The 11890-nt window shown below is 36.8% G+C and overlaps 1 protein-coding gene across 1 annotated transcript; it reads right to left on the reverse strand.

Annotated features, from left to right (window-relative positions):
• Positions 1–245: 245 nt before the first annotated feature.
• Positions 246–3945, reverse strand: LOC143555975 (small RNA 2'-O-methyltransferase-like). Its single transcript, XM_077045425.1, has 9 exons — positions 3671–3945; positions 3523–3594; positions 2984–3432; positions 2583–2804; positions 1704–2500; positions 1339–1490; positions 1147–1263; positions 935–1069; positions 246–847 (listed from the first exon to the last, which is right to left on the reverse strand). Exons 1-9 carry the CDS (start codon positions 3929–3931, stop codon positions 431–433), a joined length of 2622 nt encoding a protein of 873 aa, XP_076901540.1. The 5' UTR covers positions 3932–3945; the 3' UTR covers positions 246–430.
• Between the last annotated feature and the right edge of the window lie 7945 nt (positions 3946–11890).

Raw genomic sequence — 11890 nt, forward strand, 5'->3', positions numbered from 1 at the left:
AATAATAATAATAATAATAATAATAATAATAATAGTTTTATTTTCTTATGTATTATTACTTTCATCACATACATGATGCATTCATTCAAAACTAATTTTATTAATAACTATAAAATATACCAATGTTACTGAAATAGATCATTCAATTGCACCCAAAAATAAAAATAATGAAATAATAATAATAATAATAACAATAACAATAATAATAACAATAACAACAACAATAATAATAATAATAATAATAATAACTACTAGCAAGCAGCATTAGGATTTAATAATCACTCCAAGTCAACATACACTAACCCAATGGATGTTCAACAATAACTATAACTACCCAAAATAATTGACATCCAATCTTTCAAATTCCGATTAGACTTCAAAACCCAATGGTTAGTTAAGTTAAACATAAATCTAGGTAAAACTTCATATTTTAGTTACCTCCCCAGTCCCAAACAACATCATCCGGCACAGCCGCCAAATCTCCACCTTCCGGAAGCTCAAAACCCCGCTTGAAAACCGCAATCTGTGATGCAAACCCAGGTTCCACACCTTCAGCCCCACCAACACCACTAAACCCAACACTGTAATTGTGTTTTTTGGCAAGGTCAACCGCCCAGACTTGAAACTGCTCTCGTGTCCACTCAAATTTGTGGTCAAAGTTACGGAATTTGCATGGTTTATTTGGGTTTTTATCTTCGTCTTCTTCTTGGGTTTGAGTGGTTGATTTCTGAAGTATTACATTGTATTCGTAGTTTGGAGTTGACACAATGAGAAGTTTGGGACAAAATAAGCTCAACACCACATTGCCAAATATAGTAGCTTGTTCTTCAGGCATGTGCTCAATAACCTAACACAAAAATTTCCCAAAAAAAAAATAATAAGAATAATAAAGGACACGCTTAATCGCGCATAAAAAATGTTGAAATTTAACTACCTCTAAACAGGTTCCGATATCGCAATCGTACAACCGAGAATCAAAGGTTGTGATTGAACCGTCTAAAAGAAGAGCAGATTTTAGACCACTAGTTTTCACTGGATTGGCGGAATTGCTTAGCTTGGAATGAAGGGTCTGTTTAAAAAACCACAAAACATCAAAATATATATTTTTTTTTGAACTTGTAAAACAATGTGCTACATATATATCACCTTTGCTGCACGAGCTAGGGCTTTTACTGATATGTCAACACCGATAATTTTTTCAAGTGAAGTTGGATAATCCAATAATGAGTCCAATAAGCTTCCGGAGCCACAGCCAAAATCAACCTGTCACAAAACAAACAATGACCTCTGATCATGTGGAATTTCAGAGAAATGAATTTCCAAGATTTCTGAAAATACCAAGAAAGTTGCAGAAGATTCTTTGATGTGTTGCACTGCATAATTAACACGTTGTTTTGATAAAGAAGGGCTAAACAAGGCTTTTTCCATTCTATCTTCCAAGGGTTCGGTAACGCGCAGCAAAGTTATGGAATATTCTAAGCTGCACCCGCCTATTTTGCATAAAATTGATAAAACTAATATTTAAGAAAAGGATACAATAATGAGAAGTTGTGTGGTTTCAACAAATTTAAGTAAAGAAGGGTCCTTCATTGATTAAATCATTTTAGAAAAAAGAAAACAATAATGGAGTTTTAAAACGATCCACCCATTTTCAAGTAAATGATTGGAAACCAACTCTATAATAAACCAGTAATCAATCTCACCTGATGAGAGTAACAACAGAACTCGTGCAGGATCACCATTGGCTGCAAAAATCAACTCTTGAGAAGTCAACTCCGCTTTAAACCGAGCCGATTGACCCACACCCATCTGAGCCACGACTACCTCAAATTCAGGGATAACAGCTTCACTTCCCAACTCAAATTCAAACTCATCATTTTTCTCGATAACTTCTTTTTCTCCTTCGTTAACCAAAGAAACACTGTAGCTTACACACACTAAACAACCACTCGATGCAAAAACTTCAGTGTCTAAGCCTTCTATATTATAAGAAAACTTGGTATCCACACTATTCGATTGCTTTGTGCCATTAGTTTCTAGTAAGTTTTTATGCACCAACGAGAAAAGATTCAACTCTTTTGAGATATGTTCAGGATAGAAGTCAAGATCAAGTTCATTTCTGTATGGAGTCAAACTGCCAGGAACATTCAATTTCTTTAAGTAGTTATTCAACCAAGAAATAATTCTTGAAGAAGCATTCTGGATAGCATCAGTTTGTTTCTTGAATGACTCTTGAGGGTAATAATGTAATATCAAATCCTGACCCTTGGATAATATTTTCACTTCACATTTAGAAGTTTCTTCAGGCGCATCTTTAGTAACAATCAAAGAGAAAACAGGTTCTGGTAATCGATGCTGGCGACAAAACATACAAAGGATTTCCCTTGGATATAAACCCCTCCAATTACTCCGGGTCCCGAATTTTGGAGGCAATTCAGCTGCAAGTATTGCCTCACGTGATAACTTATATATCCCAGTGGGTACTTTACTCATAAGTAACCTGAACCATCAAACGATAACCACCTTCAAAATTTGACCCTTAAAGAAAGTAGTTAAAAAGCAAAAGAATGAGAAACAAGAACCTGTAATATGTTCGAGGAGATACGTCTTCAAAGAAAAGATCACAAGACTTCCACAAGTATCCAATAGTAACCAAAATTGCATCCCCGTATACATCTTGACCAGATAAATAAGTCGCCCGTGTGTTTATATATGATCCGTTTTCAAAATCTCCTTTATCCAACTGGTGTAAATTAGGATCATGAGAATACAACCGTGTTTCTGAAGAAGATTTTCCAATGCACCTGGATATAAAAAGGCAAATAATTTAACTAAAAGATATTTTATTGATAATTAACAAAAGCAGGTATAAAAAAACAAAATCTTCTGAATTCGATACATTTTACATTTCTATTATAAAATACAGGCAATATATTTCACATACTGAAATGAAATGCATATAATACTTGTTTGACTGGCATACCTGGAGAGCAAAACCATAGAAGCATCTGCAGCTCCAAGTTCTCTAGCAATGGCATCCATGTAGTACTTATTTGCAGAAACATCTAGAGTCAAAGGCTCAACATCCTTTTCAACCAAATATGGTATACGGATAGCTTTAACATGCGTTTCTTGATCACAGCAAACATCTACAGATTCCAAGACTTCAGGAGGGTACGGACTTGTTCTTTTTAACGACATAAACTCTCTAGAAACAAGTACAGGTTCAGGTAACCTCGTCGCAGCATCCATAATTATCGACATTACTTCCAATGGTTTTGACTCGGTTTCTGGTTTAATTCTCTTGCACAAATTATAAAGCTTAGAATCAAAGATAGTCATCACAGAAATAGGGATGAAACCGTTAAGAGAGCCTTCTCTCTGCAAAGCTGCTCGGAAGTGGCCACTCAGTGGATGACAGATGGAATAGAACTGTATACAGGATATAAAGAAACAAATATTAAGAAGTATGAATAATGCATAGCAGGCGTAGAATGATGTTTGATCACATAAAAAAACTACCTCATTTGAGAATAAATAGGACAGCCGAGAAACCAACTGATCTGATGCATCTTCAACAGGAGGATCAGTTAACTGCAAAAGTAGAAATAACAATAAACAAAAAAACATACTTTTGTACTTAACATATTGATCATAAAAAGTATCAAACCTTCTCTAGGGCTTTTTCAGCAGCAGATTGCATTGCATCTTTCTTTTTTTTGCAAACATCCGACACAACACTAAATTCAGGAAGTTCCAAGTTGCAACGGTACAAACAAGGACCTTTTTGTGGAATAGCCAGCCCAGGTAATCCATTTGATGAATTATCTTGAACTTCTTCTATGTTATAACGCGCCTTATCCCCGAATCTTTGGTGTATAACAGCCTTAGGATTGACATTTTCCTTCTTTGATGAGCCGCCTCCTACCATTTTATACTTTTCTAATATAAGGTTCTGACAAGATTAATTAGCAGCTGCGTTTATCAAACATACATGTATAAGTTACCAGCAAAACATGTGCTCGTTTCTTGAAAGAGTAATGTAACTTCAAATGCAACAACGCTTGGATTTGAAATAAAAAATATGATTCACCTGCCCTAGTCAAAGCAAATAATCAATAGAACAAATTTCCCCTAGGGGTGTAAACTGTAAACGATCCAATCATTGGCTCAAGCTTGGCTCATTTTGACTGACAAAAGCTCGAGCTTGGCTCTTTTCAAGCTCTTTTTTCTAAAGCTCAGATTCAGCTCATAAATTGTTTTCTCAAGCTCAGACTCGGCATGGACTTGCCTTGTTTACCATTTATTAATAATTATCTTATACATGTTTTTAATTACTTATATACCTTTCAGAAAAACCTTACACGAGCCTAGCCTCTGCTCGAGCTCGTGTAGTACCTTACACGAGCCAAAGCTCAACTTTTTTAAAATCTTTTTCTAAAGCTCGGGATCAGCTCATGAAACGTTTTTTCAAGCTCAAACTCAGTTCGTTTACTACTTATTAATTAATTCATATACTTTTTAAACTATTTTTATATATGTTGAGTAAAACCTTAAACGATCCAACGAGCCAAAGCTTGGTTTGAGCTCGTGTAGCACCTTATTCAACCCAACGCTCAGTTGTGCAGTGTAAAACCAAGCCATAATAGTCCGAAAAAGATAAATATAAAAATACACAAGGCTCGTTAGAGCTCGACAAGCATAAACGAGCTTCCCATACAAGGCTCGAGCTAAAAAAATCTCGGCTCATTTCGAGCTTTTTATCGATCACACATGCAAGAAAACCAAAATATTTCCAACAAAAAACCTAAAAACTAAAAAGCAAATGCTAACAAAATTGAAGCATAAGTAACCCTAAAATATTGGGGAAAAAGCAAGCATTTGGTAACCCTAGGCAAAACACACATGATTCATAAACTATCAAAAGTAAAATAAACTAGTTGATGTTTAATTACACATCTATCGTCAAACGGTACACGCAGTGAGATGATCTATTACTCGAGCAAAAGGTAGAACACGCTGTAAATAATAAATAAGCAGTAATAATCGACACGAGAAATAACAGTGAGCTGTAATGTTATAAAATTAAGGAAGATTAAAGTGGAAACTAATACTAATTGAGTGATCGGAAGCAAGTTTAGTTACCTGCTGAACATTTGCAACGCGAGGTGATTGATGAAGGATGGGTTACCGTACAAAATGATTCGATGCTGCTGCTGCTGCTGCTGCTGCTGCAGAGTGGGGTTTGTTTGGTTCGATTTCCAAAAAGCAAGTGAAACGTGTTCTTGGGGTTTTAGTTTTAGAGAGGGAAAAGGTATTATTATTATTATTATTATTATTACTACTACTGTGGTGCGTGCCTATAAGGTGTATATATGTGTCAACTCTCAGGTGGTGGGCAAAAGCGAAATTGCATTAATTTTGACGTTATTTTACTAATCTCGTGAAAATAACGTTAAAAGTGTTGGAAGGTTAATCAGGCGTCATGTAGTGGCGTTGATAGCCGAAAGACAATGGTACATACATCAATCGGGCAGTGTCCCGATGATTGAGTGTTATGTGCCTTATGTCCAATGTTTGATGCAAAATTACTACGGAGTAGAGGTAAGGTTGTCGACATCTTACCTTTCTCAGACCATACCGTAGCTTTGATATTGGTGGAATTTAATGAGTACGATGATTATGATTATTATTATTATTATTATTTACTTTTATAAAATGATCAAGAAGTGTATGTACGAACACCTTTAAACAAGGTTCAACATAAATCAGGTAAGAGTTAAACTGACCAAACTTAGTTATTTACAATAGAGTTAGTTCCTGAGTTATGAGAGTATCCTTAATCAAGTATGGTTGTGAGTCAGACATATATTCTTAGGGGATCATATAGATACGTTGAGGGTGGTTCATTGTTTTTATTTTCTTCCTTTTTCGAAAAAAATAATAAATAAAAAGAAAAAAATAATGGTTGGAGCTAGTTCGGTAGCTGTTCAAAAGAATCAATTAATTCAAGCGGCTCTAGAGCTAAGAGTTCTATGTCTAGGTTGATGATAGTTCTTTTAGTTAATCTTAGCTACTACCTGACATACTTATCTTATTTTTTAAAGCAGTTATTGACGTTATGTATTTATTCTCATTGCTTTTGCTGACTACACCTGGGTAGTGAGCAGGCCTGGGCTGGCCCGAAATGGGAATCAGACTTCATTCACTTGTAACATGGGATATTTGATATTTTTATGTATGTTTGTTTATATACATACAACTGGATCAAAGTCTTTGTTGTATTAATTATCAAAATGCAGTTTCATTCTTAGCAAACATATAACACTTATACATATCTACAATGATAGATCATAATATAATACTCCATAAGACTGATCAATAAAGAAATCAAGATGCGTGTCTTCTTAGTACTCTCCCTTCAACATAAACAAATTTCACGAAAACATATTTCTTTTATTAGTTTATAGTTTAGTCACTTTAACTAATAGTACGAGGTTTAGAGTTCTTGTTTTGGCAAGCAAACACGTTTGCGGTATTCTCCAAACCAAATATGTCACGTTTTAAAAAAGTCAGGGAATTTGAAAAAAAAAAGTAAACAAACATTTGAAAATTGATGATGTGTCTTATGGATTATTATTCGTTGTTAACCAAATCTTATTAATTGCTACTTTTGCTGGATGAAGTTAATGTGTTTTTGTTTCTTTGTTGATACTCATGAGAACTTGTCTAAAAAAACATTATTATGCATCTCTAGGTAAACCGTTGATGGCTTGTCATGATTAGCTAGCACTTGAGACCTTGATCACACTTTGAAGGTTTGTTTTCACCCTCAAATATTGCTTATGTAATTTCTACCAACAATATTGTTACCATTCGGTCGTCCACAAAACAGTCATATAGCTATTTTGACAAGAAAGTGGAGCTTTGAAAATTATTAGTTAGAATAGTTGTTTGAACAATAACCAGAAGGTTGTTCTAACCATATGAGGGTTAAAACTTTGAAAATTATTGGTCAAGACGGTTGTTTAGCTAATATTTAGACAAGTATTCTGTCCATAGACGATCAAACTTCGAATTTTTTGTTGTCACACCGACTGTCCAACTTCTATTTAAACGTCTGTTTGACTGATATCTAGACTGTTGTTTTGACTATAGACGGTCAAACTTATAATTTTTTTTGTTGAAACGACCATCAACCTTTTATTTGGACAACATTTGACCAATATATGGATAATCATTCTGTCCATAGACGGTCAAACTTTTTTTTTTGTCAGAACAACCTCCCAACCTCTATCTGTGAAATAGTGTGGGGAATAGCTGGCTCCTAGGTAAAATTGTTATTATTGGAACTGTTTTTGATTCTTGCGCATTGTTAATTTTTTTTTATCGAAAGAGAGTTTAAGTCTTAGGAAATAGATATCTTGTATATGTCTAGGTCGATCTATATATAATAAGAAAGACACAAAGACAAGCACGAGGACAACAGTTACAATACTGTCATGCATGAAACTTACTACAGCATATGATAATTATATATAATAATCCGAAACGAATCGATGCATTTTCATAATCCAGAGTGAATAATGAAATCAAGATACAAGTAATTATAGTACTGTAGTTTGAACATAAACATTTTTCATGAAAAACAGACAGATTTTATAGTTTCATTCAGTAGTACTGAGTAATTTAGAGTTCTTGTTATGGAAACCAGACACGCTTGCAGTATTCTCCCAGCGCCCATAACGGAAAAGTGTTCCTATATTCCAGATAAGTGTTCCTAAATTTTTCAAATTTAGTGTCTTTAAGTTTAACTTATTGACATAGAAAGGTAAATTGGATATTTATAATCTAAACTATATCATCGTACGAATACTATTTGCCAATGTGTCATGATATGCATTATTAAAATTCACTTTGGCATACATATAACAATAGTTACTGTATCAAAATATACATGTTGAGGAAAGTCTTCATTATCTGTCCATTGATGAACAATTTTGCTGCCTTGTGTAGTGGTGTTGGATCCCTTTTCGCCTTTTCAATAAAACATGTTTTGTTAAGGTATTTCGTTTTTTTATTTGTATTTCGATGTATGAATATTGTTTATGTGTATGTATGTTCTACTAGGACTCTCATTTAACTAATCAGAATCATAGGAAAGCTTCGAACCTGTCCGCCCAATAGAAGACGAACATGGCCCATGAAGTTTGCACCAAATTCGTTCGATTCTCCTCCAAAGGTATGAACTTCTGATCATTTGATCCAACAACATCACAATATATAAGATATAATAAAACTTTATACGCACACGCGTATTGAGTAAATTAATTTATGTTTTTATGCATGGTCGCATTTATATCAACCAAAAAAAACATTTTTAGATAATGGGTTTTGTCGTGACAAGTATAATTATCCGAGCATTAAAAACTCGTCACGTACGCACCTAATCTGGGCATGGTTGCATTTAAATGCTTGCAAAGCTTGAATTATGGAGCCTGGTACATTCAACTTGTCTAACACCACAAACATAACAAATACACCCTCATTTTGTTGGGCATAGGACCTAAGCTGTAGACAAAATCGAGTCATCGCAAGCATATTAAATAAAATGAATTATTCTTTTTATTCCAACTTTTTCCTTTTAACGAGGTTAAATTTTTATAATGTTTTTGTTTATAAGATTTCGGATTAATTATTAGCAACCTTCGCTGTAACATGTGAGTTAACGTAGACGACTTGTTTTCTTATATATAAGCTTTCTAGCACGTTAATTTTATTTCGCCGTTTAACATGTATAGTATAGAATTTTGTAATTGCAAGTTGTCTATGTTGTCTTAATATATCTCCACGTGATTTTAGGGCATTTGCTTAAAACTTTTTAAGTTGTATTAATGAAGTAGCTTTCAATTTACATTTATTATTGGAAAATTGGGTTTTCTTTTATTAATTCAAACTATTAGTCACTAGCCAATAATAATACTATTCCTAACTAAGATAAATAGTGGGCACTTTTTAAGTAACATGCCTAGTAGTTTGGGTAGTGTGATTATATAAACGAGTCATAGGTCTTTTGCTTGGGATTATGAATGAAATATGATAAATTAAGACTAGTTCTATGTTATGTTCTTTCAAGCTTCGTTCTATTTCTTTGGACCATTTGATCAACAGTTATAGGTTCGCATCAATCCGACGATACATGAAATTTTCATTTTGCAAAACCGAGTTTGATTAACTTCAAGTAAAGGCCCGGACTTTAGAATGTCGCCCGCTCTTATATCATTTAGGAATTCGATTGGATTAAATTTGTATTATTATTCATTATAATAAAAAAAAACATTATAAAACAAAAATATATACACCTTTATTTATTAATCATAACACCACAAACACAATCATAAAACGTAAGTAACATGGTACCTTGATACATATAAACAATAAACATAAAACATAACATGGTAATCGATCAACAGCTTACACCGCAAGCGGAGGCTATACCGGATGCAAGCAGCCGGTCCACTGCAAGGATAATTTTCTGCGAATTAGTACCCCCACGACGCAGCGCGTCAAAGAGCTTTCTGAGCCTAGGAAGTTCGGCTTGGCTGAAATACTGTGGGATCACATAGTTAAATAGCAGCTCCAGTTTCTTTTCCGTCGACAAGGTGGCGAGGAGGTCTTGGAGGGCCTTATCGGTTGGCACGAAAGAGGTATTGTTATTCAGTTTATGTAACTCGTCAAAAAGTAGAGTGTTGTTGAGTTTGCGAATGATGGGCAGTTGCTTAAATAAGGTTGTTTCGGACCCAATACTTAAGATTTTTTTTTTTAAAGTAAATATTGATCCTTTTATATATAACATAAACCGAACTACATCTGGATAATGGGTAAGCGAGCAACAAGCTACGCCGCTATCCCCTTTTGAATCGCAAAGCCTATTCTACTAAATATAAATCCTTGGTTCCTCGGGCTCTGCGAGTCACTGTGGACCACCTTCTGCACCCGCTCCAAGAAGCGAACCGCCTCGGAAGCTAGGGATCCAAAAGTGTCGAAGGCAAATGGAATGAACACGTGCTGATTCTCCAAACACGATGTCTCTTGCTTAGCAACCTTCCTAGACTACGCTCTCAAAACCGCCTGTCCCGGTACGAAGCCACTGTCTCTCAGCCCCACCAACGGGGACATCCCAGTGAGGTCAACACAAGCATGCTTACCCCCTGCCCAGCCAAACACAAGAACATCCGCAGGACGCAGGGTAGATTTTTCCTCACGTGGATCAATCAAAAAGTTAACAGGTGCCTCTTTCTTGGCTGAGATCCCGGCACGTCTAAGCACATCCCATAACACATCTCTAACCCAGTCATGACGATACTTGAATCCCGGCAATTCCTTACAGTGGAGGGCATGCTCACCGAATCTATCCAAGCAAGCTTTTTTACAAATGGGGCATAATTCATCTGGAGGGAAAAGGGGAATCATAGGCCGGTATTTAAGGATGGCTCTGTATTCAACTGCCAACATCCGTTGCTCAAGACCTTCAATGGGCACAACAGTCAAAAAATCCTGGGCATGAGCCCCCTTGAGACAAGCTAAAACTGCCTTTTGTCTAGGGGTCATATCGAATCTCTCCTCCAAATCATGTACGTGTTTACCATAAAGAGCACTCGCCAAGGTTTGTTGAGGTTTCTTGGGGGCGGTCTCCTTATCAGTAAAACCGCCTATATCAAGGTTTGGGAGAGTTGTTCCAATATTACCAAGTGCAAAAGAGTAGTCAGGATCTACCCCCGTAACACCAGCGTTTCGCAGGACGTGGTCCTGCAATTTCCACGACTGAGACCTGGAAGCCACAAATGCATATGCGGAGACATCCTCAGCCGAAAAAATTCCTAAGCCTCCGCAGCGCATAGGGAAGGAAGCCAACCTCCACCGGAGGTCCCCAAACTGCGGTCCTCCATACACAAAAATATCTTCAATTGCCCCCCGCAGGCCCGCATCAAAGATGGACACAGCCTCTTTGACATGTTCAGGTTGACAGGTCCGGAGCCCAAACACTAACTTAGCAACCCCCATGCACGAGCGTAACAAAAGGAGCTCACTTTGGGGGTCCCTCAAGTCCGGCAGGCGTTTCATAAGTTCAGCCGCCCTCAAAGCTCTTTTAGTTGCCAAAGACCGAATAAACCCTGCATCCCGACTAACCGCTCCCCCCAAAAGTTTAACTCCCATCGCAGGCCTGCTAATCTCTCCAGGGAAAAAACCCGACACTTTCTTCGAATCATCACATGACAGCCAAAAAACCTCTGTTTTTCGAATATTAAGCCTAAGCCCTAGAGACGCCCCCTCTGAGCGAATAATTCCCAACGCTCTAACGACCTCCTCAGCCTTACCTATAATAGTGCCATCGTCTAAATACCAAGCATGGAAGGGCAAGGAACAGGTCCCCTGCACCCTAAGGATGAGCGGATGAATGACCAACGCAAAAAGAAGAGGGCCAAGGGGGTCCCCTTGTTGCACCCCAGTAAAAGCCCCAATATGAGTATCCCCCACATATAAACGGGCGGGGCGGGCATATAAAAACTGGACCCATGGGAAGATGGATGGACATATGCAGCTAACTTCCCTGAAAAGGGTCGTCCGATCCACCTCGTTGAAGGCGTTAGAAAAATCAACAGTGAGCATAGCAAGGGACCCGTCAGAATGAAACGCGCTCAAAAATCTGTTAGCACTATGCAATACCGCATCTGCCCCATTAGGGATCCCAACCCCGAATTGGAAATCCCCTAGATAAGCAGCCACCTTTTTCCCTATTTTACACATAGCGACTTTCGACACCAATCTTCTCCAAATGGCCCCCACTGCGATGGGTCTAATTCCATTGTCAGGCTTCAACAGGGGGGGG

This window comes from Bidens hawaiensis, unplaced genomic scaffold, assembly GCF_021521415.1.
Source record: "Bidens hawaiensis isolate Kalapana, Puna unplaced genomic scaffold, B.hawaiensis_p1.1 tig00018422_1, whole genome shotgun sequence".
Classification (NCBI taxonomy): domain Eukaryota; kingdom Viridiplantae; phylum Streptophyta; class Magnoliopsida; order Asterales; family Asteraceae; genus Bidens; species Bidens hawaiensis.